This window comes from Octopus bimaculoides, chromosome 11, assembly GCF_046866305.1.
Source record: "Octopus bimaculoides isolate indiv1 chromosome 11, ASM4686630v1, whole genome shotgun sequence".
NCBI lineage: Eukaryota > Metazoa > Mollusca > Cephalopoda > Octopoda > Octopodidae > Octopus > Octopus bimaculoides.
Window position 1 is genome coordinate 78,043,200 of NC_142938.1, and position 20,309 is coordinate 78,063,508.

The window sequence follows — 20,309 nt, forward strand, 5'->3', positions numbered from 1 at the left end:
GTACATTGTAGTTTGACCTTTTAGGAATAATGGTAAAATTTCTTCCTCAAATCACAGCCTACCAACCTGCCATCTTCAATAAAAAGGGTGGATACATTGAACAATATAGTGCTTGGTATGTTATGCCCAGAAAAAAAACAAAAAGAAACAAGGATTTGATATTCATGGCTGGAACAACTTTGATCATAAACCTATTCAGTCAGAGCTAAGCAGCAGGTTTATAAAGTAAGAACAGCAATGCCAGTACCACTGCTGTGACTTGGCTTCAACATCTCTCATTTGCAAATAATGTAGAAAGTGAAGATTGCACTTGGATTGCTAATGGAAGTAATAAGAATTCTATGATAACCATTGGTCATATTGGAAGAAAACTTAAGAAAAGTTCTCTTATTATAAGAGGAGCAATGACTGTTTGAAAATAAATGTATCAGGATGGCTGAGTGGGTTAGGGTTAGGGTTTATGATTGAGATTGTGGTTTCAGTCCCTGGATCAGGTGGCATTGTGGCTTTCAACAAGGCACTCAGTTTTGTTATTACTCTCGCTGGCTGTTCATTCTGCACTGCACCCCCCACCTCGTGACTTGCTGGATGTTCCTCTGCTTCAATTGTGTAATGGCCAGCATGGTATTCATGATTGACTGCAGCATCAAAGGCACCCACAGTAATCAGCAAAAGCTTGGTATTTGCTGCCCAGTCACCACTCGTTTACAAATGATGTCTTGGTTGTCTGACTGGATCAGGAATTATTATACTGGCAACTGTGTTTCTTTGTCTTGAGATTGTATGGTCGTTGTAAATGACTGTTATTGTCATACAAGCAATGACAGCCATTTCTGATATTCTACAAAATATTCACCTTCTGGCAATTGTGCTGGTGGCACGTTAGAAAAACATTCGAGTGAGGTCGTTGCCAGTACTGGCTGGCTCCCATGCAGGTGGCACGTAAAAAACACCATTTTGAGCGTGGCCGTTGCCAGTAACGTGTGACTGGCCCTTGTGCCAGTGGCACGTAAAAGCACCCATTACACTCTCGGAGTGGTTGGCGTTAGGAAGGGCATCCAGCTGTAGAAACTTTGCCAGATCAGATTGGAGCCTGGTGCAGCCATCTGGTTCATCAGTCCTCAGTCAAACCGTCCAACCCATGCTAGCATGGAAAGCGGACGTTAAACGATGATGATGATGATGATTAACTTGCTTCAGAGAAGGCAAGCATTGGCAGTAGGAATGGTGTCTCAGTAAACTCTATTCACCCCATGCAAGCATTAAAAATTGGACATTAAAACGTTGATGATGACAATGACAACGACAATAATGGTCGTTAGCATAATCATCTTTGTGGTAATGATGATGATGATGATGCAACTCAGCTTAATTGCATGGCCTCACTAATGAAAACCATTATACAGTAAGTCAAATTTGCATAACAGGTAATAAATCATGAGGTTTCGATGAGTAGCCAGGTGTTTGTGCCTGTGTAACATGGCATGAAATTTATAACAAAACCAGAATAAAAAGGTTTGTTTTTATTACTTAGAGTACGATTTGTGTGCATATAATGTTACAGCCAGTCTTAGTTATCTTTTACAATGATGTGTATCAGCACGGCAATTATTTCACTGATATCTTTTTGATTTATTTCAATTCCCTTTGATGTTAACTGAGCTAAAACAAATTCATATGCATCGATAATGAATGCCACATTATTTTACTCATTAATTCTCATGATGATAACTGCATATACCTAATTTATTTGTGTTTTACCTCTTCCCAAGCTGTCTTTTTTATTGATACAATTCCACTTGTCCCTTCTGAGCTTTTTTTCGTTTTTTCTGTTCCTTTTTTTCGATCACCTGATTAGACAAGCTTGGCTAGATTCTGGACTTTTACAAGCTTTGTATTGTTCAATGATAAAAACTAAGGTGATGCAGTTTAAGAATAAATAATGTGAGTCATTCTGTGTGGTAGAAAGCTTGCTTCCAAACCACATGGTTCCATGTTCTGTCCCTCAGTGCAGTACTTTGGGCAAGCATCTTCTGCTAAACTCTTGGACCAACCACAACTGTTGTAGGTGGATTTGGGAGATAGAAACTGAAAGAAGCATGTTGTGTGTGTGTGTGTGTGTGACACACCACTATTTGAATAATCAGTGTTGGCTTGTGTCCATTTGACTTGGCTGTTTCATAACAGACACTGATAGAACAAGTAACAGTCTTTGAGAAAATAGGTGGTGGGGGTCACTTCATTTGACTAAAACTCTTTAAAGTGGTTCTCCAGCATGGAGTATATATATGTATGTATATACATATATGTGTGTGTGTATGTCTGTATATATATATATATATATATATATATATACACAGGAAAGAATAAATAGAGTCAAAAGGAAGAGGGGAGTATACACATACACACACACACATCATCATCTTCACCATTATCGTTTAATGTCCTTTTTCCATGCTGGCATGGGTTAGACTGTTTGACTGGAGACTGGCAAACCAGGAGCCCGCACCAGGCTCCAATCTGATCTGGCAATGTATCTACAGCTGGATATGCCCTTCCTAATGCCAACCACTCCAAGAGTGCAGTGAGTGCTTTTTACGTGGCACCAGCACAGGAGCCAGTCAGGAAGCACTGGCAATGACCCATGCATTAATGGTGCTTATTGCATGCCACCAGCTTGGGAGCCAGTCAGGTAGCACTGGCACAGCCTGTGCAAGGTGGTTGGTAGGAAGGGCATCCAGCCATAAAAACCATGCCAAAACAAATGCCTGAAGCCTAGTACAGTCTTCTGCATAGCCAACTCTAGTCAAACCGTCCAACCCATGACAGCATGAAAAGTGGACTTTATACGATGTTAATATTTTATATATGTATATATATTTATAAATGTATATATGTATATACATATGTAAATACGGATACATGCAAGCATGGCTGTGTGCTTCAGTAGTTCACTCTGAACTACATGGTCTTGGGTTCGGGTCCCACTGTGTGGCACTTTGGGCTGAATTGAAGGACAAGACCTTGACTGGTGCTGACTCAATAGGAAGGAGTTACCCTCTGACTGGAAACAGATTGAATGCTTTCAACAGAGGTGGCATCTGCTAAAAGCCATATCACTTTACTAACTGAATGACAGCCATTAGTCTTGTTGAATTGAATGCTTCATGGAACATGTTCCCCACCTCTGAGTTCAAATCCTTCCTATGCCAACATTGCCTTCATTTTTCGGTGGGGGTCAATAAAAATGAACAAATCTTGGGTGATTGATTGGAAGAACTGTTTTAAAGGTCTGACAAAGATATCTTGCAGTATCTGTTCTGGTCCTTTGCCTTCAGACAGCAAGATTTCTGATGCCACTGGTACCATGATGTACTGGTCCAACTTGTTGACCTTTCCTTTGTATGGGGAGCAGAGATTGGATGTGGGGGCAATTTCCTGTCGTCGTCGTCATCATCATCATCATCATCATCATTATCATCATCATTTAATATCCATTTTCCTCACTGGTATGGGTTAGGCAGTTTGACTGGAGCTGGTAAGCCATAGAGCTGCACCAAGCTCCAGTCGTCTGTTCTGGCTTGGTTTCTACAGCTGGATGTCCTTCCTAACACCAGCCACTTTACAGAATGTGCCCAGCCACTTGTTGAGGCCTGCATACAATGTGCAAAAGAACAGTTGTTCTTGTCTGAGAGAGAGAGAGAGAGAGAGAGAGAGAGAGAGAGAGAGAGAGAGAGATAGAGAGCTCTCCCCACTGTCAACCTCAATCTGTTTTATACCAACTTTCACAGTAATAAAATAACGACTAGCTATTAGTAAAATATGATAAGCAGTTCCATATTAGACAAGGACCATTGATCAATACAACACTACAGGACCTGGTTACAATTCTAGTTATTATTATTATTATTATTATTATTATTATTATTATTATTATTATTATTATTATTCTAGAAAAGCAAACAAACTCCATAACATACATGGAAACAGAATGGTCTTGTAATTTTCCAAACCAGCAAACTGTAAAAAAAAACAAAAAAAAAAAACAAAAAAAAAACACCTGCTACCAAGTTCAGAATAATGATATTCCAAATTAGTAAATGACCCAAGAAATTAATAACTAATCAGATGGAAGGAAATAGAAATGTTTAACATTGTTAACAACCAAAAAAAAATAAATTGCAGTGATGTAAATAAGATTTTAATCTCTCATATGTGAAATGTCTACATAGGTACAATTAAATTTTGTGGGTTTTTTTTCTCTTCACTAATCACTTGGTATTGTTTTGATATAAAATTCCATCCAACCTAAGTGTCTGTGATTGTACATTGATAAATATTAAATGGTGATTGGTGTAATGTATGAAAAACACAAAGTTTTGAAACAAGGAAACTTCACTACTTTCTCATATAATATTCAAAATCGTTTTTTTGTTTGTTTGTTTTGCCTTTATAATAATAATAATAGCATTGGACCTCTGGCTTTTGTATTTTGTTTGTAGGATTCTTGTTATGAATTTGTATCTTGAAACAAATTTCGGTGTATCTTGGAGGTGGTGGTGGTGGTGGTAGTGGTAGTGATCATTATGCCAATAATAAACATTTGCATTGGTTCTATTTTACTTCTTTTATTTATTTATCTATTTATTATTATTATTATTATTATTATTATTATTATTATTATTATTATTAAGGTTGCGAGCTGGCAGAATTGTTAGCATACCTCAGTCCCAGCTGGTAATCCTTTCCCTAAAAGATGAGATGATCTGGGTTGGAATGCCTTTAAACTAGCAGTCCCCAGCCAGGGTTCACATAAGATTTTGTTATTAAAATTTATGCACAATAAAATTGGTTTCACTTCTACAACACAAAATATTTCAGCAATTTTTTATTGGAATTCCTTATAATATTCAATTATAGAAATGTAAAATTATAATTGGATTTTTTTGAAACATCGACTGGTCATTAGGGGCCCACCCAGTTAAAATAGGAATTGCAGCGGTCAATAGATAAAATAGGGTTGAGGATCAATACTTTCAACGTTAGTCTGTTTTGTTAGTTTGCACCAATAAACATAATTCAGAATATTTCTCATTCCCATAATGCATTGTGATTCTTTTAGGGCTCCTAAGGATTAAAAGCAGTTAATTAGTTGAGTCATTAAAATGATGGATAGGAGTGCCTTGTGGGATTCGTTCTGACAGGATTTTGAGTTCAAATCCCACCAAGGTCATCTTGGCCTTCCATTCTTTCAGAGCCAATGTAAAAATGTACCAGTCTTGGGTCGAGGATTGGTAGGACTGTTTGCCAACCTCATGGTTCCAGGTTCAGTCCCACTGTATGGCAAGTGTCTTCTACTTTAGCTCTGGGCCAACCAAAGACTTGAGTGTGGATTTGGTAGACAGAGGCTAAAAGAAGTCTGACATGTTTATGTATTTGTGTGTGTGTGTGTTTGTGTATGTGTGCATGTGTGTGTGCGTGTTTGTGCTGCACTACTGCTTAACAAATGTTGATTTGTTTATATTCTTGTAACTTAGTGGTTCATCAAAAAGGAACAATAAAATAATTACCAGGCTTTAGACTATAAGTACTGTGGGTTGGTTCATTTGACTGAAACCCTTTGACGCAGTGCCCCAGTATGGCCGCAGTCCAACGAGTGAAACAAGTAAAAAAAGATTACAAGAAAAATGTCTTGCAGTGTTTTTTTTTTCTAGTCTTTTGCATTCTTACATCCAATGCGAGCAGAGACACGACTGGCCAAGCTGTAGCAGCTCTCTGGATAACATTCTTGGTTTGGACACAGGAGACTTGCATGCATGAGTGGCAACCAGTGTTCCACAAATCTACTCTGCTTAGGACCGCACAAAGGTGCTGCTATATAGTGACCCTTGAACTACTGAAGCCCCCTAAAAATGAGTAACACCTTATTGATACATTTTTATTTGATTTTGTTCTCTTCTTTATTGCAGGCAATAAAAACCGGCTCAGATACGATGCAGAACATGTATCCCGATCTGTTTGATCAGCTTCTTATTTATATTGAATATGGTGTAAGACCCCCAAAATATGGAGACATTGAAACTAAAAATTTCGGATCTGTTAAAGGCCCTCAAGTAAGCGAAAGATTTTCCTTTCATTCGTTTGTTTACATCTTTGCTTTGATTATATTTCTAAATTAACCTTTTGGCATCCAGGTTACTCTGTCAAATGTAATACTTCTTTATTCACATTTTAAAACATTAATCGCACAACATCTTGAGATTTGGATGATGTGACGGTTTATTTTTAGAATGACATTGCAGGATAGGTGTGAGAAGATGATCTGGCTAAGGATTAGTCTTTTGGTCTGATACGACTGGTTTAAATGCTAAAGGGTGAAAGAATACTGAACAATATTCATTAATTAAATGGTAATTATAAAAAGAATAAATATTAAATAGTAGTTTCTTGGATTTCGGTCCTCCTGTGCTGTGAGGTTCTCATGTGCAGCAAGCTTCTAAATGGTTCTCATGCATTTGAAGTCTTTCCTAGATTGTCTGACACCAGGTGTTCTTAGGCTGGCGCTTTCTTTGTGTTCCTCCTTCTGGTGCCCATGTCATTACAGGTTTAGCATACCTGATGAAATCGATGTTGCTTTGTGATGTTTTGCAAGGGTTAAGATTTGCTTCACTTATGGATCATCAGATTTTTAATTCAATCTCACCAGGTGGCTTTGAAGAACTTTGATGGAATGTGTTTGGCTTCTTGACTACTTTCATCAACATTTTTTTTCCATACAGCAAGAACAGAACAACTAGCATGGCTATTACTACCAGAATATCAGAAAACATACATGTTGACACAAGTACAAGAATAGAATGATATTTGTTCCTTATATACAAATCTGCTGATAAGAAATAAAATAATAATAACGTTCAGTTGCCATTTAACCCTTTTAGTACCAATCTACCCTGGCACTGTATGGCAAAAACTTCATGGTTCAAAGTGATCTAAATTTGAAACTTTCCAATAAAATTTCATGTTAATGTCCCAAACACCAGATTGATAATGATTAACATTATTTACATTTGACGGATATTTGTCCTCATTTTGTTTGTTGTTAACACAACGTTTCGGCTGATATACCCTCCTCCAGCTTTCATCAAGTGTCTTGGGGAAATTTTAGAACCTGGGTTCTTATTCCTAAGGTATTTTTCGATGTTATTATTATTATTATTATTATTCAGGTCAAGGCCTGGATCAAACTCGGAATCTTGGGGTTAGTAGCTCGTGCTCTTAACCACTATGCCATATGTCCGTAGCGTAGTGGTTAAGAGCATAGGCTACTAACCCCAAGATTACGAGTTCAATTCCAGGCAGTGACCTGAATAATAATAATAATAATAACATCAAAAAATACGATAGGAACTAGAACCCAGGTTTGAAATTTCCCCAAGACAACTGATGAAGGCTGGAGGGTATATCAGCCGAAACGTTGTGTTAACAACAAGCAAGATGAGGAAAAGTATCTATTAAATGTGAATAATGTACATAATTCCTCATCTCTTAAACATGGAACAATAATGATTAAGTTACTCTACTAAATTTTTCATTATTTTCAAAACTAATTGAAATGCTGATGACATGTTTCGATAGAAATATAACAAATGGGTTAATCTAAAACAAGAAATAAGTAAAATTCTATTCTTTTTATAAATATTTTAAAATTTTCAATGCACGTTTAGCTTATTTTGGAAATGTGTTTCTGAATGAATAACTTACAAATTGCATTTTTTAGAACCAGTCATGGGATTTTAAACACAGTAACTCCATCTTATTAGTCCACACCATTAACCACTCATACAGCAATACCGTTCATTCTTTTTATATTGCAATATAATCTAAATCTCATTATAATGCTTTCCTGGCTAAATTTACTTGACTTATAAATCCATAGAGTGGATTCCATGTTAGATTGGCAAGGATCCTTCTTTTGCTCAACTTGATAACAAAAGACTAGAAATAGCATTGCAAGCATCAGTGATGCTTTGGCATAATTTGTTTTCTTTGATTTCAATAATACTTATAAAAATGGAGTCTACAGGGCGGCTGACAATCCAGAACTTAAATTCCATTTTGATGCTATCAGTTATGAATAGGGTTGTTCAATAAAGAAAAAAGGAATTTATCTGTCTGTGTGTATATTTATATATATATATATATATATATATATATATATATATATATACAAATAATTACAGAGGCATCAAGCTGTTAGATCAGGTTATGAAAGTTACAGAGAGGGTCATAGCCCAACTAATTAGGGAGCGAATCAATTTAGATGAGATGCAGTTTGGGTTCGTGCCAGGTAAAAGCACTACTGATGCCTTATTTCTAGTGAGACAGTTGCAGGAGAAATACCTAGCTAAGGATAAACCTCTGTACCTGGCTTTCGTTGACATGGAGAAAGCCTTTGACAGGGTCCCCCGATCCCTTATCTGGTGGTCAATGAGGAAACTTGGGATAGAAGAATGGTTAGTGAGAGCTGTGCGAGCCATGTACAGAGATGCTGCCAGTAAGGTGAGGGTTGGAAATGAGTACAGCAATGAATTCCGGGTAGAGGTAGGGGTCCACCAAGGTTCCGTCCTCAGCCCCCTCTTATTTACCATAGTCCTCCAGGCAATCACAGAGGAGTTCAAGACAGGTTGCCCCTGGGAGCTCCTCTATGCTGATGACCTTGCCCTAATTGCGGAGTCACTATCAGAACTAGAGGAGAAGTTTCAGGTGTGGAAGCAAGGTCTAGAATTGAAGGGCCTTAGAGTCAACCTAGCTAAAACCAAAATCCTAATAAGTAGGAAGGTAGATAAAACACAAACCCCTTCAAGTAGATGGCCCTGCTCAGTATGTAGAAAAGGAGTAGGTAGTAACTCTATAAGATGTACCCGGTGCAAGCTATGGACACATAAGAGGTGCAGCAACATCAAAGGCAGGTTAACTAGCAAGTTAGTTTTTGTTTGTGGCAGATGTTCAGGTGCAATAAAGACTGTAAACAAACAGGAAACAACTTCTATCTCATTCCAGGGTGAAAAACTAAAGGTAGTCGATAGCTTCCGCTATCTGGGCGACCAAGTTAGTAGTGGGGGTGGGTGCGCTGAAAGTGTAGCTGCTAGAATAAGAATAGCCTGGGCAAAGTTTAGAGAGCTCTTACCCCTGCTGGCGACAAAGGGACTCTCACTCAGAGTAAAAGGCAGACTGTATGACGCATGCATACGAACAACCATGCTACATGGCAGTGAAATATGGGCTGTAACTGCTGAGGACATACGTAAGCTCGCAAGGAATGAAGCCAGTATGCTCCGTTGGATGTGTAATGTCAATGTGAATACCCGTCAGAGTGTAAGTATCTTGAGAGAAAAGCTGAACATTAGAAGCATCAGTTGTGGCGTGCAAGAGAGACGATTGCGCTGGTATGGACATGTGGTGAGAATGGAGGAGGATAGCTGCGTGAAAAAGTGCCACACCCTAACAGTTGAGGGAACCCGTGGAAGAGGTAGGCCCAGGAAGACCTGGGCTGAGGTGGTGAGGCAAGACCTTCGTACATTGGGCCTCACCGAGGCGATGACTACTAACCGAGACCTTTGGAAATGTGCTGTGCGTGAGAAGACCCGGCAAGCCAAGTAAGACCGTTGCCAGTGCCCCTGGACTGGTTCTTGTGCGGGTGGCACATGAGATGCACCATTTTGAGCGTGGCCGTTGCCAGTACCGCCTGACTGGCTCCTGTAGGATTTTTGAGCGAGATCGTTGCCAGTGCCCCTGGACTGGCTTGTGCGGGTGGCACATAAAAGACACCATTTCGAGTGTGGCCGTTTTCGTGCGGGTGACACGTAAAAGCACCCACTACACTCTCTGAGTGGTTGGCGTTAGGAAGGGCATCCAGCTGTAGAAACTCTGCCAAATCAGACTGGAGCCTGGTGTTGCCATCCGGTTTCACCAGTCCTCAGTCAAATCGTCCAACCCATGCTAGCATGGAAAGCGGATGTTAAACGATGATGATGATGATATATATATATAATATACACACATGTATGCATACATACATACATATACATACATATACATATATTGAGTTAGTTCTATTTTCCTGTTTACACACAAAACATACTCACACACACACACACACACACACACACACACACACACATATAGTGGGCTTGTATTAGTTCCTATCTAGCAAATCCACTCACAAGGTTATTTTGGTCAACCCTGAGCTATAATAGAAGACCCTTGCACTGATTGCCATGCAATGGGAATGAACCCAAAATCACGTGGTTGGAAAACAAATTTCTGAACCGCAGATCCACAGCTCTGCCTCTCTCTCTCTCTCTCATATATATATATATATATATATATATATATATATATATATATATATATATATATATATTCACACACACACCTGTGTTGTTATTGTCTTCTGAGGTAGTTGACATTTTTCACTTAGAATATTTCATATTCTGGTCTTGAAAAACACAAAGAACCAAAGAATCTCTGTCCTCTCCTATGAATCTTAACTACAGTCGAAAGAAGACCTGAAGCAGAATGAACAGGCATTATTCCCATGAATACGGCATCACCAAATCCAAGGACCAGAGTCTTTTGATGATGTGTCAATGCCAATAATAATAATAATAATAATCCATCATTATATTCCTAAATCCAGAGATTCAGTAAATTCTCTCATACACTCTTTATATCAAAGCATATTGATGTATACTTTATTATCAATAAAATGCGATATTTAGAAACGTAACTGTATAGCAATTTATACTTCAGCCTAGTTCCTTTCTAATGCTTTTGACATGTGTCCATAAAAGCAGCTCTGGCGGTCGCTTACAATTCTTCTCTCAATGCGTTTCACATAAATTCTATTGATTATTAGCCTTAAAGACTGATAAACGTTATTGATTCATTTCATCCCGGTAATAAATGGGTTCTATCTGATACAAACTACTAATTCTGAGTATTATAATTACTGCGTTATCATCATTAAAGTTTTCAGTGTTCCTACCTAATGTAAATTACAGTGGTTCCTTAAGGTGACATTTAGTTTGTCATTCACCAATCTGGACTGCATACAGCCCAGATTCGAAATTTGAAGCACCTGGATTTCTACCTTGTGTTTTTATTGCATGTAGAAGGTGGTGGGGGTGAGGTTAATTTTAGCACTGGTGCTGGTGTCACATAAAATGTACAGGGGTTGGTGCCACGTTAAAAGCACAAGTACTGGCGCCATGTTAAAAGCACAGGTGCTGGTATCGGTTAAAAAGCACCGAGTTCACTCTGTAAAGTGCTTGGTGTTAGAAATGGCATCCAGCTATAGAAACCAAGCCAAAACAGGCTATGGAACCTGGTGTGGTCCCTGCCCTTACTAGCTCCTGTCAAGCCATCCAACAGGGGAGGCACATGGATTAGTGGTTAGGTTGTTGGACTCATGATTGTAAAATTGTGGTTTCAATCCCTGGACTGGGTGATGTGTTGTGTTCTTGAGCAAAACACTTTATTTCATGTTATTCCAGTCTAGTCAACTAGCAAAAATGGGTAACCCTGTGACAGACGGACCTCCCGTCCAGGGGTGGTGGGAGATGCATGCCATAAAACTGGGAAACTTGCCCTTATGAGTCAAGAAGGTAACTTTACCTTTAAGCCATCCAACCCATGCCAGTATGGAAAACAGATGTCAAATGATGATGATGATGACTGTGTGTGTGTGTGTGTGTAACAAATAGGAAGCATCAAAGAGGGTAAAACATCTAAATCTTCAATCTATGTATTCATTAATTCTTTAAATACGATTAACGTAAAATACTTATAGAGTTAAAGAAGTCTGAAACGAGATTGCATTTAATTATGATTACGTTTGTTGTTTGGTTTCACTCCTCCATCATCACTGAGCTTAATACGTACCACATATTCTCAGACTGTGCGCTAAAGTTTTGCATATGCCGAGATTTGACAAAAGTAATACTTCATGGCGATTGCTGAATAAGTTGTGATGGAGTATTCTTTGATTGTGTTCTGTTAATAGCAAGGATTAAAGAATCCTGCAGCTTCCAGCTAATAAAAGATAAGGAAAAGGACATTTCTCAGAATATTTCCAGAATTTTACAGTGTACTTTTGTCAGACTATATCACTATTGAATATTCATAATAATCTTTATTAAGGGAGTAAATTGATGACAACAAGTGAAATGTATACCTGGCTGCTAGCAAGAAGTAAACCAGTTTCCGCTGGATTCTTTCTATCTGTGAAAAAAAAAAAGAAAAACAAAAAGAAAATAAGCTCACCTCTACATCTAGTATTTAGTTACAAATCTTGTTCTTAAATATATTCCCTGGATGTGTGTTCTTCATTTATATTTCATTTTCGGTCATTTTGGCGAAATTGCAATTCTGTGATAACAAACTGAATCTAGTAAAATGTAATTAAGGTGATTCCTTTACCAGTAAATGCATAAAAATAAGTAACATAAAAACAAAACCTTTTAAAATTGGTAAAAGAAAATATATAAACAAAGAAAATGGTAAATTATATGGCACATTTCACTTACTAGGAATTTATCATATTCTAGCTGTGAAAGACAAAAAAAAAAAAAAGAAAAGGAAAAAAGAAAATAAGCAAAAACAAAGTTCTGTTTTTCTCTCTGAGTCTTAATTGGCTCCAGTTAAAAGAAGTGTTGCAGAAGAATGAACTGAAGTTATTCCCTGGAATGAAGCCCAAACAGATCCAAAGACCATGGTTGTTAATGATGTGACAATGCCAATAAATTATTTTCTGTAAATTTCTGTGACCATGTACTTGTGATGGATCTTCTGCCATGTTCGTTAGCATTTTTAACATCATCACTCTCATTTATGCCCACTTTCCATATTTGGATTGGATTGCCAGAATTTCAGTAATTTCTTATTAAGTGTTTCTGCCCTCATAACCTTGGGTTCGTGCTTGCCATTTAGTATGAATGCCTGACCTATTATCAACCGATTTACTAACTATACTGGGCATATTTTCTCATAACATCAACATTTTAGGCACAAGAGTGGCTGTGTGGTAAGTAGCTTGCTTCCCAACCACATGGTTTTGGGTTCAGTCCCACTGCATGGCACCTTGGGCAAGTGTCTTCTACTATAGCCTCAGGCCAATCAAGGACCTGTGAGTGGATTTGGTAAACGGAAACTGAAAGAAGCCCATCGTTTGTTGCCAGTGCCGCTGAACTGGCTCCCGTGCAGGTGGCACGTAAAAAAACACCTTTGGAGCGTGGCCGTTGCCAGTATTGTGTGACTGGCCCTCATGCCAGTGGCACGTAAAAGCACCCACTACACTCTCGGAGTGGTTGGCGTTAGGAAGGGCATCCAGCTGTAGAAACTCTGCCAAATCAGATTGGAGCCTGGTGCAGCCATCTGGTTCACCAGTCCTCAGTCAAATCATCCAACCCATACTAGCATGGAAAGCGGACGTTAAACGATGATGATGATGATATATATTTGTGTATGTGTGTCTGTGTTTGTCCCCTCGACATCACTTGACAACTGATGCTGGTGTGTTTATGTCCTTGTAACTTAGCAGTTCGGCAAAAGAGACTGATACAATAAGTATTAGGCTTACAAAGAATAAGTCCTGGGGTCAATTTGCTTGACCAAAGGCAGTGCTCCAGCATGGCTGCAGTCAAATGACTGAAACAAGTAAAAGAATAAAAGAATTTGTGAGTTTGCACAGTGCATTGTCCCCAAGTTTCATATTAATTGCTGTTCCTTTGGTTTCATATTTGTGAGCTGTCCTTTAAGTTTCATACAAGTAAGTTGTCCCTTAAATTTTTCTTTAGTGAGCTGTTCCATAAGCTTCATGCTTGTAAATTAACATTTAGTCTGTGATTTATCACACTAAACAACTACCAAACATTGTGCTTCCAAGTCACAGGGTTCCTTTCATGTACGTTTATTTCTTGGCAGTAAGAGCACACGATAGAAACCCATGATAGACAAGGGGGAAGGTATTTCAATGTATTTCTTAAGAAGTATTAAGCACTGATAGAAGAAACAAAAAGCTCATCTAAATCCATAACTTTTGCATTCATTTATACTTTGCTGTAAAGGATAAAGGGGACCCCACCGCCTTTGGTCATGTCTGACTATGGGATTGCACCTAGAAAGTTACCCTCCAAAGCACAAGTCTGGGCAAGGTTGTTTATGGAAGACCAGCAGTTGTCCATTCATACCGGTCTCCCCTCTCCACGCCACCAATGTTATCCAAGGGAAAAGCAAAGACCGATATGGCTTGGCACCATTGATGTCGCAACTCACTTCTACAATTTAGTGAATTGGAACAATGTGAAATAAAGTGTCTTCTGCAAGAACATAACACACAGCCTGGTCTGGAAATTGAACTCAGTACCTCATGATTGTGAGCCCAACACTCTAACCACTGCACCATGTGCCCTCACTTTGCTGTAATCAACATAAAAAGCATACTTTTCCATAGTTGTCACTTAAGTTCCATATTGGCAAGTTGATAAAGTTAGAAATGCGATTACAATTAACAATAATTACATTCATTGTCTGGCTTTACTTATGCATGATTACTGAAATTAAAACCTGCCAGATATCGTCATGTCCTTACTACAGAGAGAGAGAGAGAGAGAGAGAGAGAGAGAGAGATGTTGACACTCAACAAGAATCAAATTTAATCTAAACAAAACTACTTCTCTACAATTGAAATATTATGCTTTGTATGGTTTTGTAACGAGAGCGTTTAGCAATTAAGTAATAACATCCATATTATGTTTATCATGGCATGTATTTTCATCTGGCTAAAGACAATTCAAATTTTATTGATCTCATATTTAAAACATTAATATTAGTAGCGGTTTACATAAATTCATGATTAAAAATAATTGTTTTCCATGTCTCTGAATAAAAGTCATTCTAAAGGCATGTCTCAATCACTTTTAAATTGATTCATTGTGTTTAATAGCAATGCTTTGTGTTTTTCCTTTCTTTTTTTTTTCTCCAGAAGACACACACACACACATACATATACGATTATATGTGTTTTGCTCCATTTATTATTATTATTATTTATATATATATATATATATATATATATATATATATATATATATATATATATATATATATATATATATGAAATAGATAGATTGATAGATATAGGTATATACACATATGATTGACTGCTAACTCCAAAAGTTTCTTTATTTTCTTTCTGTTTATTTCCTCATGTTCCTTTCTGTTGAAGAGCATGGGCCCGAAACGTAAAAGACATTCCCACCTTTCCGAGCGTCAAACTAGTACTTATCCTATTGGTCGCTTTTGCTGAACTGCTAAGTTACAGGGACATAAACACATTGTCAGTTGTCAAGTGATGATGGGGCACAAACACAGACACACACACACACACACACACACACATACAAATACATGCATACATACATACAGATATATATATACGACAGGCTTCTTTCAGTTTCCCTCTACCAAATCCACTCACAAGGCTTTGGTTGGCCCAAGGCTATAGTAGAAGACACTTGCGTAAGGTGCCATGCAGTGGGACTGAACCTGGAAAGCAAGTTACTTACTACACAGCCACTCCTGTGCCTATTTCTTTATTAAAAATGATTTACTTCATACGTAGGCACATGTATGACTCTTTGGTGAGCAGTTTGCTTCCCAACCACATGGTTCCTGGTTCAATTCCAATGTGTAACACCTTTTTTAATTACAAAATACTTTCATGAATCAAATGTTCTATGCTGTTGTGTCTGGGGAGAGTCATTCTCTTTTAGTGTCCTATAAAATTTAACAACTATTGAAAAGGTTGCAAGACTCAACGAAAATTTTAGAAAAATAAACAAGTAAATGAGTGGTAATTTTACTGGTCAGTGTGTTAAATAATGAGGCCCTAAAAGAGATTGACTCTCCCCAGACACAACAGAATATGCTTCAACACACGAACTCACATAAAGAATCATGCAAACCAAATCCAAAAACGAAATCTTCTATGGTTTGCAGTATCTACTTAAGTAAACCTTCTGTTCCAGTTACCATTCACCTGAAGAAAGAAGCTGAACAGGAAAGAAACTTTTTCTTCTCTTGTTATTGTTTTACTCCAACCTTAATCTTTAACATTCCCTGCCATAAAAAAGGAAAAAAGAAGGAAAAATCCAATTAATATTTATTTTCTGATCATTGCATCACAATGCTGAAAACTCTAGAACTGTACCTTTTTTTGTTTATTATTGTTTAGTTTGAAACAGGAAGTTTTCTTCATTTTCTTTTGAAAACTTTTACCAAAAAAAAAAAATAATAAGTAATGTATTTAAGAAAAAAATTTTGTTTTTTCCATTTTATAAAATATTATAAAAAAGCTCATTTCTTTTTAGAAAATCTATTGAAGATTTTAATTTTTAGTATTTTTGTTCTTTTTATTTGATTTTGTTTTAGTTGGAGGTGGGGGTGGGTTTCTGTGGATGTTTATGAGAACAATAGCAAGATCAAGTGTATCAATGAAATATGTGTTTGTCTTGTTAAATGGAAAATAGCATTCTTTTTCTGTATGTATTTATGCATGTATAGTGTATGTGTATATGTGTTTTGTGTGTGTATATGTGTACGTGTGTGTATATATATATATATATATATATATATATATATATATATATAGATAGATAGATAGATAGATACATAGATACATACATACATACATACATAGAAAGACAGATAGATAGATAGATATAGACTGATTGATAGATAGATAGAAACACACAGATACTCACCCATACATGCATGTATAATATAAATGGTAAACTTCAACTGTAAGAAGACTAGCGATGTCCTGCTCAGCAAAAAGTATTATAAGTAGATCAAACAGACAGGCTTCTTTCAGTTTCTATCTACCAAATCCACTTACAAGGCTTTGGTCGGCCCAAGGCTATAGTAGAAGACACTTGTCCAAGGTGCCATGCAGTGGGACTGAACCCGGAACCATGTGGTTGGTAAGCAAGCTACTTACCACACTGCCACTCCTAATAATAATAATAATAATAATAATAATAATAATAAGGTTCTCTACTAAGAACACAAGGCTTTACACAGATAAACACGCACACGTGACAGGCTTCCATACAGTTTCCACTTACCAGTTCCACCCATGAAACATCAATTGTCCTAAGACTACAGTAGAAGACTTTTGCTTTAAGCATCACTCAATGCGTTGGAACCGAGAAACAACATTGTTACCAAATGAATTCCTAATGATCTTTGTGCCTCTCCTGGTAGATGCAATCACACCTCGTCATCCATCCATCCATCCAGCCATCCACCTCCTCCACCCGCTATTGATAGGAGGGTCGCTGGGATAGAGTGCTTAGGTACCTCTTCCTCCTCCTCCTCCTTAATTCCCTACCATCATTATTACACTTTCCTGTCTGATATTGTAATGACCTTTCCTCCTCATCAATTTAATATACATTTTTCTTTATTAGAACGGTCAATTTCTTCTCTAAACAGAAGTGATTAGATGCTAATTGGTGTCAGTGATGCAGAAAGCCGTTGTTTGACTTACAACCAATTGTCGTTCCATTTTGAAATAAGTTCCGTTTGTCAGCCAATGGCTATTTACAATGTGTCTTAGTCAAAGAATACAATTTTACTAATCAGCTAGGTTCATTAATCATATATTGAGATGATTTATTCATCTATTTATATTTATTTATTCATTTTTATTTGCTTCTTTGGTTGATTCCAGTCATTAGATTGTGGTCATGCTGGAGCATCACCCGCAAGTGTTCAGTTACTTAAATCGCTCCCAATCTTTTTCCAGTGACTATTTTGGTCTTCTTATTATTTTATCAGTTTCTATTTGTTGAACAGTAAGGTAGAATCTAAAATTTATAGATATGTTGATACAAAAAAAACTTTGCCTCAACATATCTATATAGTACATCATATATGGTTGTGTGTGTGTGTGTTTGTGTGTGTGTGTGTGTGTCTAAGTGTATATATGCATGTGCATATGTAGATGTGTGTGTTTGTATATACATTTTTGTATATATGTTTGCATATATATGTATATATATGTTTCTATGTAAATATGGGTGTATGTGTGTGTGTGTGTGTTTATGAGTGAGGCCTGAAAGGGCTCCAAGACTTAGTTCCCATGCTGTACTTATTCCTTCCAGTCATTTCTGATGATTGTTGAGGCATGAAACCAGTTGGTAATTTGGCTATTATGATGCTATAGTATAGTACAATTAATAATAATAATAATAATAATAATAATAATAATGATAGTAATAATAATAATAATGACATGAGCACTCAGCACAAATCTCCATCAAGGCAACACCAATGTCCTCTCAACGATTAGCCGGAGATAATTTTTTAAATGAGAATATCTGAAATAAACTCGACTGTTCTCACAAACGAGAATACTAAAAATGAACCCGACCACTATCAAACAGAAAAATAATCCAAGTATATATATATATATATATATATATATATATTGAGAGGTGAAGGGAGAGGAGATGAAATACTAATACAGTGAAGGAGATGTAGTGAGAATAATAGCCATGACTGAGAGGGAGTGAGAGAAAGTAATAACAATGAGAAAGACGAAACGAAGTGGCAAAGAGAGAGCCATATGAATGAGAAAGGAAGGTGTGATGACGAAGGAAGGAATGAAAGAATAATGAAGGAAGGAGTGAAAGAATAACAAAGGGAGAAATGAAAAAGCTAATAAATGGCGTTTGAAGTGTGAGTATATGTGTGTTTAAAAAAGAAGTATATTTGTGTGTGTGTGTGTGTGTGTACAATGGAAATAGGATGGTAATGTTCAATGTTCAGTGCTGACTATGTGTGTGTGTGTGTGTGTGTGTGTGTGTGTGTGTGCAAGAGAATTATGTGAAACTTTACAAGGCCAAACATCCCTGAAAGTTTCATCCGAATCCATCCAGTGGTTCTTGGGATAGCTTGTCCACAGACAAACAAACAATACCTCTGCCTTCGCTAAGGTGGAGGTAATGATAAAAATAATGATAATAATAATGATTATTATAATGATAATAATAATGATAATAATAATAATAATGATGATGATGATGATGATAATAAACCTCTCTACTAAAAATAAAAGGCTTGAAAATATGGGGAAAGTGGTTAGTTGATTACATTAGCCCCAGTACTTGACTAGTGATCATTTTATTAACCTTGAAGAGATGACCCCTATGAAATTTAAACTCTGAACTTAAAGGCAGATGAAATGTTGCTAAACACTTTGCCAGATGGGTGAATGATCTTGCCAGCACACCATCTTGTAATAATAAAAATAACAATCCTTTCAACTATAGGCACAAGGCCTGGAATTTGAGGGGAGGGGGATAGTCGATTGCATCGACCCCACTCCCCGCCAGTACTTGACTGGAACTTAATTTATTGACCTTGAACGGTTGAGTTGACCTCGGTGTAATTTGAACTCAGAACGTAAAGACAGACAAAATGCCAAAAAGCATTTCATCCAGTGTGCTAACGATTCTGCCAATAATAATAATGATGGTAATAATAATAATGATGGTAATAATAATAATGATGGTTTCAAATATTGGCACATTGACCCCAGCGCTGAACTGGCACTTATTCTATTGAGCCTGAAAGAATGAAAGGCAAAGTCCACCTCGGTGGAATTTGAACTGACAACATAAAGTGAAAAGAAACGCTAAGCTTTCTGTGCAACCTGCAAATGAGTCTGCGAGCTTCTCACCTTAATAATAATAGTTGTAAGGAAAATAATTCTCTGATGCATTAAAAGTTGGAACTGTTTCACAGCACATGAATAAAGCGTTTTTGTAATTAGATTTGAAGATTTTTAACCCATCTCCATCATCTTCATCCTCCTCTTTGTCATCATCATCATCATCACCAGCAGCAGCAGCAGCAACGGTTACTACTTCAGATGTGGTTTAAACATAGTTTTTCCATATTAGCATGTATTAGGAACCCTTTGAAATGCAGCATCTCTCACGGCATTTCATTCTTGCTTTGTTTCATATGTGAAGCCGACTATACTGGAACACCCTTCTCTCCCCCCTCTTACTATTGCCACTTTTCACCTCCTCCCACTTTTCATCCTCCCCTCTTATACAATCTATCTCCGTAGTGCTTATAGCATCTCCAGCAACAACGTAATTCATCTATTATTTCTAGCAAACAATTGAAGCAGTCCTTGGTCTTCAGCTTATTACTGATAACTTTGCCAAGTTTTC

At 37.2% G+C, this 20,309-nt stretch overlaps 1 protein-coding gene across 1 annotated transcript in view; it reads left to right on the forward strand.

Annotated features, from left to right (window-relative positions):
- LOC106883236 (protein MON2 homolog) overlaps positions 1-20,309 on the forward strand; it is a 704,123-nt gene that overhangs the window by 570,597 nt on the left and 113,217 nt on the right. Inside the window, exon 26 of the mRNA XM_089360635.1 lies at positions 5,970-6,113. Coding sequence (XP_089216761.1) covers positions 5,970-6,113 — 144 coding nt within the window. The remainder of the gene's footprint in view (positions 1-5,969; positions 6,114-20,309) is intronic.